This window comes from Prinia subflava, chromosome 9, assembly GCF_021018805.1.
Source record: "Prinia subflava isolate CZ2003 ecotype Zambia chromosome 9, Cam_Psub_1.2, whole genome shotgun sequence".
In the NCBI taxonomy this organism is placed as follows: domain Eukaryota; kingdom Metazoa; phylum Chordata; class Aves; order Passeriformes; family Cisticolidae; genus Prinia; species Prinia subflava.
The window spans coordinates 12,693,579-12,712,511 of NC_086255.1; the positions used below are offsets into that span (position 1 = coordinate 12,693,579).

The 18,933-nt window shown below is 48.6% G+C and overlaps 2 protein-coding genes across 5 annotated transcripts in view; one reads left to right on the top strand and one right to left on the bottom strand.

Moving 5' to 3' along the window:
- Positions 1 to 2,136, bottom strand: part of SUFU (SUFU negative regulator of hedgehog signaling) — an 89,339-nt gene extending 87,203 nt beyond the window's left edge. For 2 of the 4 annotated variants that reach the window (XM_063405410.1, XM_063405409.1), the window contains exon 1: positions 1,817 to 2,136. In XM_063405410.1, the coding sequence (XP_063261480.1) occupies positions 1,817 to 1,998 (182 nt within the window). In that variant the 5' untranslated portion in view covers positions 1,999 to 2,136. The remainder of the gene's footprint in view (positions 1 to 1,816) is intronic. The other 2 variants (XM_063405412.1, XM_063405411.1) reach the window with 1 other exon arrangement.
- A 1,851-nt stretch (positions 2,137 to 3,987) lies between these two features.
- Positions 3,988 to 17,827, top strand: ACTR1A (actin related protein 1A). The gene is made up of 11 exons (XM_063405413.1): positions 3,988 to 4,146; positions 9,807 to 9,871; positions 10,756 to 10,831; positions 11,529 to 11,654; positions 12,445 to 12,569; positions 12,879 to 13,095; positions 13,998 to 14,090; positions 14,827 to 15,001; positions 15,840 to 15,901; positions 16,280 to 16,320; positions 16,692 to 17,827. Exons 1-11 carry the CDS (start codon positions 4,099 to 4,101, stop codon positions 16,792 to 16,794), a joined length of 1,131 nt encoding a protein of 376 aa, XP_063261483.1. The 5' UTR covers positions 3,988 to 4,098; the 3' UTR covers positions 16,795 to 17,827.
- Positions 17,828 to 18,933: the final 1,106 nt, after the last annotated feature.

Genomic DNA, 18,933 nt, shown 5'->3' on the forward strand with positions numbered 1-18,933 from the left:
AGCCCAGGCAGAGTAGGACAGATCAGTAGAGAGAGTTGTGGTAGGAGTCATTCTACCAGACTTAACAAAACCAAGCTCCAAGTTTCACCCAACAACAGGAGAGAAAGAATTTGTGGTGTCCACAGAGGCTTTACCTGGCACAAGCACTTCCTGCACAGGACAGCAGTAGGAAGCTTACCTCTCCAACAGAAGCTCTCACTGCTGGCTGAGCTAACAGCTAGAGGAACCACTAAGTGGAAAATGCCAGGATAAACAGGCCTTCACATTACTTCTTACTTGCAACCTGCCATCACTGCCAGCAGCAATTCTTTTAGTGTTTGAGCTCCAATTGCAGCAAAACCCTAATCAATCCCTTAAGCAACAAGGTTTCTTCCCAAACAAGGGTCTTTGCCATTCTTTCACTATAGACCTAAATCTCCCTCAATCTCCATAAATTTTACATCAATACTGTCAGTATGTTTTAAACTGTTGATAGAAAAGAAGTGCTAATGTGACTGGAAACACTTTATGAGTATCTAAGATTAGACATAGGTGTAAAAACAGACTGATCAGACCACCACCAAAATACTGATGTGCACAGATGACTATGAAATTATTTATATTTTGAGGTCTCAGATTTGCAACATCTTATCTCAGCCCATTGAGATACATTTAAATACATTTTTATACAATACTCCCCTAGGCAATAAGGGTTAACAAACTTCTTGCTAGAATCACTTAAAAAACAACATTTCTGTGGACAACAATAGCCATAGCTTTGTTGTCCACAGCACATAGGGAGAATGTTATTCTGCTGATGCTCAGAACTCTAATTAGATAAAGACATACAGGTTGAAATGAGCTGTAAATAAAGAAGTTGAGCATTTTCTAATCTTTTTCAGGTGCTAGGGTAGGGGCTGGCCAATGTCACAAAGCAAACATTCGGGGGTGACTTGATCATGTTCCTTAGCACCAGAAGAGGAGCTAAGCAATAGCAAAAAGCAAAAGGAACTCCTCTTCACACGGGATTAGATGCTAGACACTTATCTTGATAGCTAAACCTCCAAGAACTTCCTTCACGCCACTCTCCCACATAAACAACTGCTGCTCCTGGTGTCAGACACTGTGTCAGCAGAGACAGCGAGCAGCAGATCCACAGTCTGTGATAACACAGCGCTACGTAAGGCCAAGAGAAGCTGGCACTGCCCCGCGGGCTTTATGGGTACACACGGCATGTGTCCGGCCTGGAGGCTGCATCAGCGGGTTCATTCCGGTCAGTGCCACCACACTCGAAGCCCAGGCTCCTGGCCAGAAGACAGAGCTCGTGCCTCCTGTCCAGGGCGAAACTCCAGACCCTCACCTTCACTCCGTAACACACACTCCCTTTTCATAAGACCTGCTCCAGCCGGGGCCTTCATCAACCTCTCACTCAGGGACCCTCCAAATCACCCCTGAAACCCCAATATACTCTCCTGTCTACACCTCCCTAGACCCTCCTCCTATCGCCAGCACATTCTCCCCAGGAACCCCTCCAAACACACGCCCATGGCAATCAACTGCACCTCCAATGCCTTCGTCCCCAGACCTGCTACATATCCCCAAAACTCTTGCATCTCACCCCTAACTCAGGACGAAACCCCCAGTCCCCCTCCCCGTGCTGCAACCCTCCCCAGCCCCTCCACATCACCCCGTACAACGTCCCCAGCCCCCATGCTTCTCCGAAGGCTCTCCCACTCCCACTAGTCCTCCCAAATCCCCTCCTATCCCACACAAGGCGCCGGCCCCATCGCTCCCCCCAGCTCCACGCAAGACCCCGGCCCCATCCAGGCCGCCTCACCAGTACTTGAGGATGGCGGTGACCTGGAGCGGGTTGGGCTGGTCGGGGTAGAGGCGGCGGCACTCGCCGTAGATACCGTGCAGCCCCGGCGGGAACAGCGACGCGAAGGACCCGGACCCAGACCCCGAGCCAGACCCCGGTCCGCTCGCGGGGGGCCCCCCGCCCGGCCGCACGCCCTCCATGTCCCGGAGGCGGCTGGTCCCGGCCCGTCCCGGTTGGTGCCGAACCCGCTCCGCTCCCGCCAGCCGCTCCTGGCCCGGCCCGGCCCGGCCCAAGCGGCTGCGTGGGGCCGCGGGAGGAGGGGCGGGGCCTACTACCAGGCAGTGTGAGTGACAGACCACCTCCACCAATGGCGACGCTGCGCGGGGCTTCGCGCGGAGAGGGCGGGGCCCCGCTGCAAGGGCCGCGTGAGTGACAGGACGGCCTGACCAATGGAAGCTCGCGTCGCCGAGGGCGGCCGCGCCTCTGCCCCCTCCCCACGTTACTCCGTGGGCGCGCCCCCTAGCGGCGGCGCGGGGCCCCGCGATGGGCGGGGCGATGCCCGCGCGAGGCGGTGGCGGGAACGCGGAGCGGGTGCCGGGAGGAGCGGGAGCTCCCGCAGCTGGGCAGGCCTGGGCAGAGGAGGGGTTTGTTATTGCTGCCTTTACCCCTCCTCCGATGCTCAAGGCCCCTTTTCTCTCCGCGTGCGTTCTCTGTGCCTGTCGGTCCCTTGGAGGCAGCTGGAAGCTGCCAATTGGTGAAGTTTGAGGGTCTCTGATCGCGGATTGTGCCTTGTGCACAAAGCACACTGACCATCTGGCTCATTCCCGAGTTGCAACTACAACCGTGGTCATGCAAAGCCAGGTATGGACATGTGGATGATGTGTACACAACAGTCCTACACACCTTTGCTAGAGCAGGGTCCTGCTTGTTAATGAGCAAATAGAAAAAATGTGCTATAGAGTGCTCAGAGGAGAGAGTGGGCACTCATGCTTGCATTTCTCACTTAAATAGGTGAGAATTTATTCTAAAAACATTCACGATACCATTTGGGAGAGCACACATGGTGAAGAAGTTGACAATATGAGAGCCAAGCGATAATCTCCTGATAAAGGAGGTGAGCAGTCGGTGTTCTCACTTCCAGAGTGAAAAATATTTCACTTGTCCTGTTCCTGTGATACTGCTTTTTGTGACATCTACCCAAGCAGTCAGCTACAGTCAGGTGAGAAGGTGAATGTAACAGAGTCTGTATGAAAGACTCTTTTGGCTCAATACACCCATAACAAGTGTCTCCTGGCATTCACTGAAGTGGTACAACACTGACCTTAATTTAAGCCCCTCAATCCTGTTGTACAAAAACTCCCTCTTTTAGACTAGGTGAAAGGGGAAGCTTGCTGAAAGTAAACATCTGGGATGAGACATATCTACTAGGGCTAAAGGCAGAAACTGCAGGAGAAAAGTCCATGTCTGCAGGAGATGTGGAACAAGACAGATGAGTCAAGCCTTCAAGTGTGCTCACTGGCATGGAAGTCCATTTTAATTAATTTCAAGACCCAGAGTTTGAGTCATCGATTATTCCAAGTGCTTTTAGAATACTTAGTCAATGGAAAATGGCAATGTGTTCATTGTCCAATACTGAAATGCTCATGATGTGCATTCTTATACTGACACATTTTGTGGTTCCCATGCCTCAAAAATGGAGAGAAATTGGTATTTTGTGGAGGGAACAGATGCGTTATGACCAGTAGCTTGTGAAGATGATCACATGAAATTATGGGACAATAAAACACTTTCTTTAGTCGTAGATCCTCTCTACAGAAGTTGATGGAAACACCTTTTTCTCCTTTTCTATTAGAAAAAATTAGGCCGAAGAAAATCTGTTGAGCTTAAGCCAGCCAATTGCGATGCAGTGTTTTTTGTGGAAGTACATAGGTATCTTCTGGACCTCAGCATCTACCGGTTTCTTGGCCGTGGATGTGTCCGCAGGATTCTGTTTTTCCGCACTCCGCCTCCCAGCACGCCTCGCTCCTGCGCTGGCCTACAGCTCCCAGCATGGCTCGCTCCCAGCGTCCGCCTACAGCTCCCGGCATGCCCCGCTCCCAGAGCCAGCCTACAGCTCCCGGCATGCCCCGCTCCCAGCGCGCCTCCCCGCTGGGCTCTGCGCAGCGTCGGACTATAGCTCCCGGCAGGCGCCGCGGCGGCGGGAATACATCACCCAGGCGGCGCCGCGTCGCCGCTCCGCGCATGCGCCGCCGAGGGCTGGGCTGTTGCTCCCTCACGGGCGGCTGCGGCGGGTCCTCGCCATGGAGTCCTACGATGTGATAGCGAACCAGCCCGTCGTGATAGACAACGTGAGTGCAGGCGGCCGCGCGTCCCGGGAGCGGGGAGGGCCCGCAATCCCTTTGTCATCGGGGCGGCCGCGCCCCGCCCGCCGCCGCCGCCCCCCCCACCTCGGCCGGCCCGGCTGCTGCCGCCTCCGGCCCTCGCACAGCGCCATACAGTCTCCTAGGGGGGCGGGGCCGCTGCCTTCGGCGAGTCGTGATTGGTTGGGGTGACTGGCAGTCACCCGCGGTGGGGCCGCTACCCCGCGCTGGGGGGCGCAGCGCCCCCCCGTCGCCAAGCTGTCTCTGGCTGGGATGGGCGGCGCGCCCCCATTGGCAGAGACAGCTGTCAGTCAGCGGGGCAGCCCGCTGCTACCTGCCGGAGCGGGGCGGGACTGTCGCCAGAGCACCTGCGCTCATTGGCAGCTGGCGCTGTCAGTCAGACGGGGCTTCCCCCGGCCCCGCCCCACCCTTCTTTGTGCCGGGGGGACAATGGGGGTGCTGGGCCAGGCCGTGGCCTCACTCCCAGCGTGCTCCGGGGCAGCCTTGGCCAGGGCTCCAGCGGGCTCCTGGCAGGCCCCCAAGGATCGACCCCCAGCAAGCTCTGGGGGTGCTGGCACTTTCCTGGGCCCATCCAGGACATGGAGCTCTCCAGCCAAGCACCCCTCACAGGCCCAGCGAGAGAGAAGCTTTCACCCCTGGTACTGCCCCCCCTCCAGTCCATGCAGCACAGTGGTCACAACAAGGCAGTGCTGTTCCCAAAGCATGGATTCCCATGCCTTGGAATGACACTGCTAAAGGATCTGCCCAGCACGGGTTGCATCAGCGTAGTGTGATGTTGCAGATGGCTGCTCCAATGTGCTGATGCTGCTCATTAGCACAAAGCAGACCTTCAATCTGTGTGTGTAATAGCTCTGCGGGAGATGAATGACAGTGATTCGGTGCTTCTTTGAGGTACTTCTGGGTCCAGTTCTGATTTGCCCTATCCATGCTGCCCTCACAGGAGAAAGGACCATTCAGGAAGGGGTGGGAGGGCATGTCTTGGAAGGAGCCTCCTTTAGTGTACTGAGTCACAAACCCGTGCTCCTCCCTTCTGACCTCTATCGCCAGTGATTGAGATTCTGTTGTTTTGAAGGGTCAGTACTGTGCTCCATTCTTCGTCCACAAACTTCATTTCTGCTGAATCTTTTTGCTGTATGATGTGGGTTTCCTAGCCGGGCAGTTTTCAACCTATTGCTTTAACTCTCCATTAGGTGAATGATTATAGGTCTTCTCAGATAAGGGCAGTTATTCTTCTGACTTTTTCTTTATTATGGATCCCAAATTCCTCTCTACAGCTTGAGCTCTGTGATACAGTTTTTGCTTTATTTATTTCCTTGGAATCTTACAGCAGAGGGATTTGGGTTAGACGTTGAAGGAAAGTATCTATCAGAAAATGAGAGTAAGCAGTAAAATTAACTATGTTTAGAAAGACATGTATCTTCTTTATTGAAGTCATTTTAAAATGCGTTAGGTTGATTGTTCTTAGGAATGACTGTATCAGCACTGATCCTGCTGCATTGTTGTGTGATTAGCTAAATATTAAAGTTGTCTCTAGGTGTTCTGGCACTGTGAGGATGACTTTGTTAAGCTATTCCTGTAGCAGCAGCCCATATTTAATTTCAGCATGTCCTTTTGTTATTTAGTGCAATGATTGCCACCCCTGCCTCAGACCTGTAGAAGGGCTCATGTGCCAGCAGCTGATTCTGTGTCTCTTTTCATTTTATCAGCTAGTCTTATAAAAGCCAATTCTTGTTCTTGCCTCTCCAATAAACGAGCTTCCCCCCTTCCCCTCCCTGTACAAGAAGTAGAATGGAGCAGTTGTTGTAACATCTGCCTGGAACGCTGGCAGGCTGTGGGCCGAGGAGGCTGTGGTGACACTGCATTTTTCCCACTCTTTGGAGTTCAGGCAGGACAGGAAGTGAAGCTGCACAGAGCAGGTACCACTTTTCCCACTGCTGTTCCATTACGGCTTTTCCCCAGAGAGCTGCAGGCACTTTCTGAAGGCTGAACGTTGCCCTGTCTCACGTGTGCCTGTGTGTGGGAAGGTGGGAAGGGGGAAGTGAGATACTGAGCTGGTGAGAGCCAGACCCCCCCAGTCCCAGCCCTACTCTGGTATCTCAGTGTCTTCCAAAAGGACATGAAGTTCTGTAGCTGAAAAATTACCAGGGAGGGTTTTTTTCTCGTGCCACACATTGCTCTTAGCTGTATGTTTTCAGCAGGGAGAGCTTTGTAATACGCATTAGGAGGTTGGATCTGTACCTCAGCACAACTTTATACTCTTCATTATCTAATTGTTAAGAGCTGTATTCCCATCTGCAGTCCAACAAGCTCTCTCTGAATGGTCTGGGGGCCCTGCTGAACATAATGCACATTTCAGTAGTTCAGCTGTGGCCTAAGTCAGTGCAAATTCCTTGACCTCCATGGAACATGGAATTATCTCTTGTTTGCTTTGTAGTCTTAAGTGGTGGCATTTTATGCAGCTGAGCTGTCAGCAAGGGCTGTTGTGTCTTTGGTTTGTTCTTGATCTTATAGATTCTGTATCAAATAAAACAGTTTTACAACAATATGAAATGTGCAGTCTCCATAGAAAGTGCTACACGGAAGATTGATTGGTGATTTCCATTTAAATTTGAGTCCTAAATGCAACAAGATGAATGAATCCATAACCAACTGGCTACAGAGCTAATATGTTCAGGGATGAGGTATTTTCAGTTCCTTCAAGAGACTCACAAGAATTTTTAATTAATTAATTTTCCTTGATCTTTACATATTACGTGTAGTTTTTCTTCTTTTATTCTTTTGCTCAGATTAAAATAAAAAATAAATAATAAACTCCTGCCAAACAAAATTGAATGAAAGCCCAGCCAGGATATTTACTGGTGGAAGTATATAAGTTTTAATATTTTTTTAAGTTTTAATAAAACAGAGTTTGTAACAGAAGAGAAGATGCATGTGTTTTTGTTTCTTTGAAACAAAGATGAAAAAACAGGTCTTTAAACCTTCTGAATCAGAGTTATTTCAAAATGTAAACATTTTCCTCTCATTGCATAGGAATCTCAAACTAGTCTATAATAAACAGATCTACTGAGTGTGCACATATCTTCAAAGAAGTAAAATGTTTTCAAGAAAATTGAATAGGTCAGAAAGTGCAGTCAGGTCTTTTTAGTGTGGAGATATCAAACAGCTGTTCTTGGTTTATTCCCACGCAGTTGGAAGCACAACTCTGTTGAAGCCCCATCCCACCGGCACATTCAAAGCAGTCATTTGTCTTTGACTCCAGGCTGGAGTTCTGAACTCCCAACACATTTGGTTAACTTTGAATTTCAGTATGTAAATCTTAAAATGCATAACTTGCTGGGAATCTCACTAGGACACACTGGGTAATTTTTGGCCTGACATAATGAAGTTTCAATCTCTAAGTTAGAGTAGGAGCATCATTGTTCTGCTGAAACCAGTTCCCCACAGCAGAATGTGCTAGCTACAAGATCAGTCATTATCCTGAACAAAATATTCACTAAGTGCAATATTCTAATGTGGTTACGTTATGTTACTGTATTTCATTCAATTATTTTTATTTAAATTATTTTATATTTCATTCAGTTATTTTCAAGACTTGGCACAGGATGGTATTCTTTCCCAGGCAGAGAGTTGTTTATAAGCTATGATAAGAAAAATCAAAATAGTGGTTTTGATTTAGTCCTTGTTTCCCTTTGAAGGCAATAGCCAGAAGAGAGTCTCTCTGAAGGGAAGTCTTTTTAACACTTCACAGGCCACTTTATGACACTGATATCAGTTAGTGCAGACCTTGGAATGCAACTGGAGCTGAGTCCCTGGTGCAGAAAGGAAGTAGTTAGTCCTGCCCAGTTGGCAACTTGGGTGTGCTCCTGGAGCCAGCCTGGCTGCAGGTGTTTGTCAGGAGACAAGGATTCAAGCAATCTACCTTCCATATGCTTTATAAATAGCTATGTCTGGTTTGCAGAGTATTCCCAACACTCATCTCCTACAGATGTGTCCTGGCAAACCTGGCTTCGGTGCTAGAGGCAGGAGTATCCAGTTGTGGTGGCAGAGCTCTGTGCAGAGCCTGACATCCCGGCTGAAAGTGCTGATGGAAGTAGCTTAGCAGTGAAGTGCTGAACTGTGAACGGGAGAGGCTGGGGCCGCCCCGCATTCCTTTCTGCTGAGCCTGCTCTGGCTGGTAACCTCTGGCCATCGGAAACCACTGCAGCCAGGGCTTGCCTGGCAGAGCCCTGAGCAACTCATCTGGCCCCAGCCTCCAAGTGAAAGTGGTGATGCTGACCCATGCAGAGGTTGTGAGAAGTGGGAAGCTATGGAGGAGCTGCATTGCTACTCATTTTAAAACCTTGTGGGGTAGCCAAAATGTGTTTTTGGCCTCAAAACCAGAGCATTCTACTGCAGAGCCCTTGAGAGTGAACAGACACTTCACAGGTCACAACTTTTGGTGCAAGCTTGCACACACTTTGCTCCCACCATGGGGCTAAGCAGAACTGCCCCTCTTTCTGCAGAAGAGCTTGTGCCCATGGTAGTCTGGGATTACCAGTGAAACAGCTTATCTGAGGAGATCCTATGAAAATCCGCTCCTTAGCAAAACTTGGGTGTTCCTGCAAGCTGCTCATTGTTTCAAGATGTCATTTGCTTGTGCAGGGAGAGGAAATGGAGGAGGGGAAGGAGTCAGCACAGATCCAAGTTGATGATGGTGTTCCCAGGATGCTTCCGGACAGGGATGAGGGCTGTGGGGCCAGATGCCTGGCACTGACTCCCTGCCAGGGCCTTGCTGTGGCTGGTTTTACCTGCTCTGTGTTTGCTGCTTTGAATGTTGCAGAAGGCTCTTTGGATCTGTGCCTTCCTGACGGCCATCTCTCATCTCTTCTGAACAAGCTCTATCCCGTCAGCTGTGCTTCCTGCCCCCAGCCTTTCTTCTTGCAGTGTAGCCAGCACCTTTGTCCTTTCCAGACCACAGTCTGGGTTGATTTCCAGTGTCTTTTCTGACCACACTTCTGCCTCCTTAGCATTAGCTAGTTCATCCACCACTTGATCATATTTTCCCTAGATTCTTGTCCAGTCTGAATCCAACAGTTCTTTGCTGCTACCTTCTCTGACTTTATCTGCTCTTCCGCCATCCCTTCTAAATCTCCTTCTGAGAGGCCTTGTAGCCTTTGTTCTTCCAGAGCCTCCTGAAGCTGGCGGAGTTCAGTTGCTCTTGCTGGGCTTTCTGGAGTGTTCTCCTTCCCCCAGAGGTTATCTGATATCGATAGACACCTGTGGAGTGTGGATTTAGCCTCCTGCACCCCTCACTGTAGCCCTGGCTAGAAAAATCCTCATCTGTACAGGGCAGTGTTCGGGTGTGTACAGAGCAGTACCAGGGTGCTTGGGATGGTTGTGCCCTGTGAACTGTGTCACTGCCAGAAGAGGGTGCCAGTCACTCCCTCCAAGAGCCCAGCTGGTACTTCCCATCCCCAACCAGCCTGGAGAGTCAGTCCCTTGGGAGCTTTATTCCTGGGAGAAAGGAGAGGATCTGGCAGTGCTGATGTACTTTGCTACTCCTCTAAAACTACTTTGCTACTCCTCTAAAACTTGTGAAGATGATGGAATGAATGATAAACTCACATATTTGTCTGTTGCTTCCACAGGGCTCGGGTGTGATTAAAGCAGGTTTTGCAGGCGATCAAATACCAAAATACTGCTTTCCTAACTAGTAAGTATTCTGCTGGTCTTGGTAACTTCTTAGTGCTGTGTACCAATTCTTTGATATGTAGAGGGGAAGAATTCCCCAGTTTTATGAACGGAAAAATGAGTTACTATTTTCTGCCTTCTGAAAAGAAGCATAAGGGAGATGAGAGCTCTGCTGTTAAGTATTTTGAGATTTTCGGGGACATACGCACATCATAAAAGGTGACATCACTTTGTCAGGCTGAACACACAACCAAGGCTGTAGGATCCTTTAATCTGCACACATAAGGAAAAGGACCTGGATCGTAAAATTTGGTATGAGAAGTGTGAAGACTTCTGTATTTTTTTGGTGTGTGGTATAATGTCTTGATTCCTGCCAGATTTCTTTGTAAGTTTTCTGAGAGTTTTGCCAGGATGAAGACTGCTGGAACAGGAACTCTGAATAGTCACTGGCTTTTATTTTCAATGTGGTGGGTTTTTAGTGAGTAGTTTTGTGTTCTGAGCAATATGTTGTGTATGGTATGGTAGGATATGGGACACAAATGTGTAAGCTGAGAAGTCTGCCTGAGATCAGGCAGCACATGTGGATCCAACACCTCAGACAATTGCTCAGTCTAGCCACGTTCATCTCAAGCACTGTTGAAACAGGTGAGTCCTGGATAACCAGTGAAAATATGGCCAGACTCAGGTGGTTTATGTCCAGCCCGTTCAGAACTATGCACAATCTTCCCCTTCACCTCTGATTTCTGAGATTAGCTCAGAGCAAACCTGGGTCTGTCTGCACCTGGTAGTGCCCCCAGACTTACACATTGAGAAAGTTCTGGTTAGGACAGAGGAACACAAAGCAAGCAATCCTTGGGTGCATCTGAGCTCTTTGTGTAAGTATTTACTCTCGTGTCTCTGTTCTAGTGTGGGCAGACCAAAGCACGTCCGTGTTATGGCTGGTGCTTTAGAAGGGGACATTTTCATTGGTCCAAAGGCAGAGGTAAGAACACCTGTACACTGCACTTGTCCATATATCCCATTGTGCTGCTAGAACGGGGGATGTGGCAGCTGGACTGTGGTTCTTTGGTATCATGTAGGTCTGAAGAGTAGAACAGATTGTCACTTGTATGTGTGTCCAAGGTGGAGTGGGAAGCTTCATGAAATTCTTGTGCCAATCTGCTTGACCACAGACCTATTTCCCAAAGCCTTTGATATATCTCTCTTGTTTTTAGGCTACTTCTAGCTCCATATGGTTACATACTTTTGACTGGGAACTTTAGAAATGGACCCTACTCAATTGCTGTATATTTCTGTCAGCATGTAGTCAGTTGTGTGGTCACATTTCTTGTGAGCCCTTCAAATGGCATTCCCCAGTAACATTCTATTATGTTTTATATTGTGACTGAGCTGGTACTACAAAGATACCATATGATGGATGTCTGTGTGTTGACTTTAAAAGTGTTAGGATGGAATATGCTCTGCAAATGTCAGACAGACATTCCTACTTGGTATGAAAAGGCCTTGTCTAGTCTTGGCTTCTCTGGAAGAGATGTTTGTGATGAGTGTTCAGGTTTTGCCATGTACACTATAGATAAGTTATCTTTTGGTGGAATCAAAACTGCAGTTGAGTGTGACAGTAAGCCACAGTGCTCAGAAGTGTGATTGTTGTTGCTCTCTTGTCCCTCCTGTTCGCTCAGGAGCACAGAGGTCTTCTTGCGATCCGATACCCGATGGAGCACGGCATAGTGAAGGACTGGAACGACATGGAGCGCATCTGGCAGTACGTCTATTCTAAAGACCAGCTCCAGACATTCTCAGAAGAGGTGAGAGACCATGTTATGTAAAGGCACAGGTGTCATTCAGTGTGTGTGTAACACCAGGAGCCTTGGAATTCTGGGAAAGATTTGGGACTTTTCCTTTGCCCTTCTTTCTGAATGTGTGTCTGCTGCTAAATTAGGTTCTTTCACCTCTCAGGAGATACTGCACAACAAGTGTCCAAGCAGAATTCCTCTCCAGATCTGATGGTCTGGCCTGACTGAAAATCTGCCTTTCACATTTGCTATTCACACTTTCTTTAATGATTCTGCTCTAGGCCAAGTGTTTCTGACTTTTCCTGTTCTGCCTGCACATCAGGCATATCCACTCAGCAGTGACGTGATTTGAAGTGAGGAAGGAGAAAACCACAGTCCTGTGGTCTGGAAGGATCTGACCAAAAAATTATTAAATGTCTGAGAGCAATCTAAGTTGTGGAGTAGGAATATTTCTGTCTGCTTGTGCTAAGACCATATGCCTTCTCCCTTTCTTAGGGTCTATGTATTTTGGCTAATCTGGCTGATTTTTTGTCACTGAGAGTCATCCTACTTGTCCTTCATGGGTCAGAGTTACTCACAGAGTACATTTCTTAACACTTCTTCCTAACTAGACCAGAACCCTGCTGGTCTTCTGACCTAATAGAGATTATTCACATCTAATACAGCTCAGGTGAAATTACTCCTTTGTACCTGTCCTCTTGCACCAGTGGTTCCTAGAGTGAATAAATCAGCAGAAACTTTTAGGAGCATACCCCCACTGCCTGCTGGTTACTGCAGCACAGCTCCTTCTTCTCTTTCCCAGCATCCTGTGCTGCTGACAGAAGCACCCCTAAACCCGCGCAAGAACAGAGAGCGTGCTGCTGAGGTGTTTTTTGAGACCTTCAATGTGCCAGCACTATTCATCTCCATGCAAGCTGTGCTTAGCCTGTAAGTGTCTTTTGTCTTTGATTTGTGTTTGTGGAATGTTGCCATGAAATCCATTCTTTTACAAAAAAGCCTGTGGAAGACCTCACTGATGTCTGACTTACCCCCTTTTCATGCAAGAACTGAAACTCAAATTTGTGTAATAAAGAGTTTACAGGAAATTTGCTGAACTGCAAACAGGACTTGTGTTTTGAGGGGTTTTTATGCCCTGTTTGTGTGGAATCTCTGCTTCCCGAGTTGAGCGTGGATGTGCTGCTTGCCTGGGCTCACTTTGAGGTGCCTGTTCTGACTTGAGTCTTTGTTCTTTGGTAGCTACGCGACCGGCAGGACCACGGGAGTGGTGCTGGACTCCGGGGATGGTGTCACCCACGCGGTGCCCATCTATGAAGGCTTTGCCATGCCTCACTCCATCATGCGGATTGACATCGCTGGCCGGGATGTCTCCCGCTTCCTGCGTCTCTATCTCCGGAAGGAAGGATATGACTTCCACACAACCTCTGAGTTTGAGATTGTCAAGACCATCAAGGAGGTGATGCCCTGCCTTGTTTCTGTGTTTGTCCAAGAGGGGATGTCTTATCAAGGGAAGTTGTGGCTTGTGAAATCTGGTGGGAAGTTCCAGCCTCCTTAGCTCTGCACCTAAATCCATTATCTATGTGAGGGAGTCTAGGGCCACTAAGATGATTAAAGGACTCTTACACATGGAAAGGCAGAGAGAGCTTGGACTGTTGAGCCACAATAAATGTTTGGAGAGAGTCTCATTGATGTATATAAATGTCTGAATGCAGGGTGCAGAGAAAACAGAGCCAGACACATTTCACTGATGTCCAGTGACAGGACAAGATGCACAAACTGAAGCACAGGAGGTTTTATCTGAACATAAACTTTCTTTAGTGTGAGGGTGACCAAGTGCTGGCACAGTTTGTCTAGAGGGTTGTGGAGTCTCCGTCCTTGGTAATATCATCTGGACGTGGTCTTGACCAGACTGCTTAAGGGGACGCTGTGGGAACAATATGACCTCCAGAGGTCATTTGTAACCTCAGCTGTCCCATATTCTGGGAGAGTTATAGTCAAAATTACATTAATCCCTGTTGAGAGGCTGTTAACATGGAGGTGAAGATGGGCTGGTGGTTTGGAATCGGTTTTGCATTTACCTGTGCTGCAGTTTTTCAAGATCTGATGATACCATTCACTTGTGTTTGTTTAACCTTCATGGAGTAAAATCCATGGCAGCTAGGGATCACAAGTGGGATATTGCAAGGTAGTTCACCTGCTGTGAGCCTTAAAGGTCTTTTCTCCAGCACATAATACTGTTGAAATCAGTCTCCCCAAAGGGATACATGGATTTCGATTAGTAGTGAGAAAAACATTTTATCAGAGGCATTTGGGTTTAGCCTTCTCATCTCCCTCTCCCTGACTCTGTTTCCTCTCCAGCGTGCCTGCTACCTGTCAATAAACCCCCAGAAGGATGAGACTCTGGAGACTGAGAAGGCTCAGTACTACCTGCCAGATGGAAGCACTATTGAGGTTTGTAAGGACCATCCTCGGAGAATTCCTCATGTGAGGCACAGGGTTTCCAGAAAAGCTCCTTGGTGACAGGAAATTTCATGTGGTGTTAGATGGGAGGGGATAATTTTAAAAGACCGTAACTCATTCTAGGCTGTTGACTGGGCACTAGAATTTTTAAGGAAAGAAAGCTTTACTAGAAACCTCACAAGTTCTTCTAGAAGTCCTGGGTAAGGATGCAGCATGACAATGGGGACTCTGAGCTGTTTGAGAGCAGGCTCTGATCTAACAAACTTTATGCAGGTCAGGTATGGAGTGTGGGTAGGTATCAGCTCACTAAATCCATCAGTGGTTTTATATGTGCCTTTTGTCCTGCCTAGAATTGTCTCCTGTGCATTAACACTTGATTTGAAGAGTTAGGAATACTCCTTAGAAGACTAAGCCCACTATAGAATGGGTGAAAGAGAGGAAATACAGGTTTTACCTCCAGTACCAGGGCTGGATTTGCTTCCTTTATGCCAGACCTGCTGTATGGGGCTCAGCAAGTTCCTTCATCTCTTTCACTTGCAAATTGGAAATGGTGCCCTTTGTAGGAGCTGTAATCCAAACTGGCATTCACTTGGGATCTAGTGATTCAGCATGAATGTCCAGGAAGCTTCATTACTCTGCAGCTTCACCTTAGAAATGCAGGCCCATCTGTAGGTAGTGAACAAAGCCACGCTGTTCTTTTCCCTCTGTCCTAACTTCTCCTCTGCAGATTGGCCCAGCCCGTTTCCGAGCCCCAGAGCTGCTGTTCCGGCCGGACCTGATAGGGGAGGAATGCGAAGGACTTCATGAAGTGCTCGTTTTTGCCATTCAAAAGTCAGACATGGATCTGAGGCGAACGCTGTTCTCCAACATCGTGCTGTCTGGAGGCTCCACGCTTTTCAAAGGTTCCTTTGAAAATACCTCTCCTCTTTCAGTGTGCTGTGACATACCTGATCTCTTGCTTCTTTCTCATGTGAAACTGGGAAGATAACCCAGATCACCCAACTTGTCCTCTGGGGTGAGGACAGTGTAAATTCTGCTCTCTCAGGGTACTTACTTCCTAATTTTCTGAGTCCTAGTCATATCCTGCTGGGTATGCAAGACACCTGCCCTCATACATCACTTTCTGGGCTTGGAGGGTTTCTACTGTTTTCCTCCAATCAATGCTTGGGGAAGGACTGAATGGCTGTGTTCATTCCTGCTGCTGTATCTCACAATATCTGAGACTAGATACCAAAAAGGACTCTTCCGTCTTCTATAGTTTCTTTAGATCTCTGATATGTGAGAGTCCAGTGGTCCTATGAGTGTCAGCTATGTCTGTGCAGAAAGGTTTCAGCCATCCCCTCAGGGCTCAGTTGACCTAAAGATACCCTCTGCCAGAACCTATTAGTCTGTTATCCACTGGTTGACATCTCCAAATAGATCCTGGTCTTCCCATTCAACCCCTTGTACAAATGGGCTGGACACAGGAGGAATGCCTGAGGAAAGAGGAGGTCCTAGCTAAAAACCTTGTTTGCTTGACTCAGGTTGCTGCTGAGGAACAGAGCCCATTGTTTGAGGTCTCAGGGAGGCAAAATCCTGTTATGTCACTGTCTGTGTTCTTTGCCTCCCCAGACTGGACTCTCTGTAAGATGTGGAATGGGGTATTTGAATAGGACTACATAGGACATGTCCACATTGTTAGTGGATGGAACTTGGGATTTTGCTTAGGTGCTCACACTACACATTTTCTGTCTTGTGTAGGCTTTGGGGACAGGCTGTTGAGCGAAGTGAAGAAACTAGCTCCGAAGGACGTCAAAATAAGGGTAGGAGCCATCTCTTGTGTTTGTCACTTACCAAGTGTGTTGTTCTGTGACCTTGTGAAAGAACCTTGCTCAGACTGCAGCTGCCATTTACTTCAAATCAGAAATGCCTTTTCTGACACACTCACGTGCCCAACAGCATTTGCTGTTGTGATGAAAATACAGTTGGTTTCATTACCGAGAAGGTGGCTCCTCTGACGTGACCCCTGTCCAGGATTCTGGACCAGAGTGGCTGTTTTGTGGGGACTGCCAGGTGTCCTTCTGTTGGGAGAGATCACATCTGTGTTTGACAGGTGTTAGCTGGAGTGAAGTGTGGGCAGTGTGCTAGGACGAGCAGACAGGAGCTTGGGAAGGTACTGACCGATTCTCTCTTTCTCCCAGATATCGGCTCCTCAGGAGAGATTGTATTCCACATGGATTGGGTATGTACTGCACAGCAACACGTTTTGCTGTGGGATTGGGCTGGGGAGCCACAGCCCAGCAGCTCTCATGTTGTGCTGTGTGTTAGGGAGGTTGTGTTGCTCAGCTGGGCGATGCGTGGCATATTCTTGAAGCAGCAGTCACCAGGTCATGTGGGAGGGGGCGGGTGGTGCTAGGCTGAGTAACACAGGCCCATTTGAGAATAGTGGGAGAGGGAGTGGCTGTCCAGAGAGTGTCTCTGTCATGGGTAACTTGGCCTAGGCCTTTCCATCCTGGGGAAGTGCCATGATAGAAACAGCCTATCTCTGCAGAGATACTGTGAGAATGCCCCCAGCATTTTCCTTTAACCCATAACATGCCTGTCTCTCCGTAGTGGCTCTATCCTGGCCTCTCTGGACACCTTTAAGAAAATGTGGGTTTCAAAAAAGGAATATGAAGAAGATGGAGCTCGTGCCATCCACCGAAAAACCTTCTAGCCCTGGGACCTGTCCTCAGTCTCCTCCGAAGACTCACTTAAACTCGCTTTTCTGAGTCCGAGTGTCTGAGAGCTGCCTGTGTGTGTGTGTGTGCGCCAGCATGCCCCGATGTCACTGAGCAAAGACGACAGCAGCAGGAGGGTTGTATTAGTACTACTAACTTCTTTTTGTTTCGGTTTGTTTTTTTTTTAATGCAAAGGAGAAAATACCAATCTGAATTTCTCCAGAATGGCCCATTCCTTTTTCATTTCAGTCCCTTATTTTTTGTATCACAGTCACATCTGTCATTGTAAAACAAATAAACAAAAACAAAGGGAACAGCTTATAGAAACTGCCTGGCAAGCCAGAAGGGAGCCAACCACTGCAGACTGCTCATGCAGGCTTTAGTCAGCCCGACTGCAATGCCTGGATTGTCTGGAAACACAAAGCTGAGGCCCCATAGCTACTTCCTTCTTCAGCAGCGTCTTCACCATTAGTAGGTTTTTGAAGTTGTTTTTAATATATTTTTTATTAAGAGGAAGCACATTCTCAACAGTTAAGTCCATTTGCCCCCACTGTTTTGGTGTATGAGTGTGTGTATGAGTGTGTAACTTCTTAGCCTGATGTGGGGTCTGCACCACAGCTGGAGAAGTTGGCGATAAGACTTAGTTTGTATTGCATGGAGTAGAACAAAGCAAATCTAATCAGCTATCATTGTACTAGACGGTTATTCTCTCGTACCTTGTTTTAAATACCTTTTCTCCTCCGGAAGCAAGTACCCCAGAATGGGCGTGAAGGCACTTGTGTGTTCCCCTCAACCTGCCAAGATTTACAGTGCTGACTTCTTGTGTTCTTTGTCAGAGTCGAGGCTGTTTCCCTCCTTCCTGCCATGTCAGGGCAAAGGTAGCATGTATTCACAGCCAGGCGTAACTCTTGTGTATTTTATCCATTCTGGGGCAAAATAATAATTGGGAAGGTGCATTGTAATGTAAGAATTGTTTTATTTATTGAAATGTCTGAGAATCTCTCAAATACTGACCACAGCACCTGGGAATTACGCTTTGGGTCTTCTTTGAACATCTGTTGCCCAGCTGCCCGCTGCTCAATGTTAGCACTGCGCACAGCACCCATGCTTAGCGGAAAGGCCAGCCCTGCACCACCACCCTGTCCCTGCTCCGTGGGGACCTGCTGGTCGCTGGGAATGCACCAGGGGAGAGGACAGTAAAGCACACTGTGGAGATCGGTGTGAGTGGCAGGTTTGTGAGCAGGCAGCTGCCCTGCTGGTTGTGTTCTGGTGCACTGTGGTGCCTTTCTGCTCACCTGGTGGCTGCTTTGCTTGTACTGCTCTAACAGCCCTGGGCAGCCTGCAGACCTGCTTGTGTTGGGGCATGCCACTGTTCTGGTTTTACTTGTGCATTATTTGGTGCTCTCTTTTTTCTCATTAGTTTTCTGTAGAACGTGGCAGTAGCAATGGAGCTGGAGTTGCTTGGTGGCAGTTCCTCCCCATTTCTCTCCTTTCTGTTCATTGCCACACATCACCTTGGGGTCACTCTCAGGTGCAGAGAGGGGTAAGAGCTGGAGGATTGCCACAGAGGTGAGGGCAAGGCCAGTGCACCACCCCAGCTGAGATGAATGTAAGCAGCAGCCGGTTGCCACTGCAGGAACTGCATTCTTTGGGCTCAACCATGGGTTTGGAGAGGCTGTAACAAGGGGGCGGGGTGGTCTCCCCCAGCTGAGGCCAGGCTGCTTGTTCCCCTCCCCCCATCAGAGCAGACTGTTTTTTAAGCAAGAACATGTCAGAAAAGAGCCATCAATGCTCAGCCTTCTGCTGGGAAATGGGTTCTGTTCTTGCTGGTCTGTTGCAGCACACAGAGGGTTCCTCTCAGTTCCATTACTGCGTGCCCCAGACAGTGCTCTCCATTCCCCCAGCCCCTCCACTGGCCTTGCAGCAGCAGTGCTCCATTTTGTAACCTGCAGTGACGGGGCAGGATGGTGCTGTCTCCAATCTAGCGTTTGTTTGGTCTGCCTGACTGTTCCCTCGCACACTGTCCAAACCATGTTGCCTGGTGGTGCCCAGCATACTTAAATAAAGTCATTCATATACAACACTCAAGCCTCCTGGACTCCTCTTCCCACATTTGCAATTTTAAGGAGGTAACT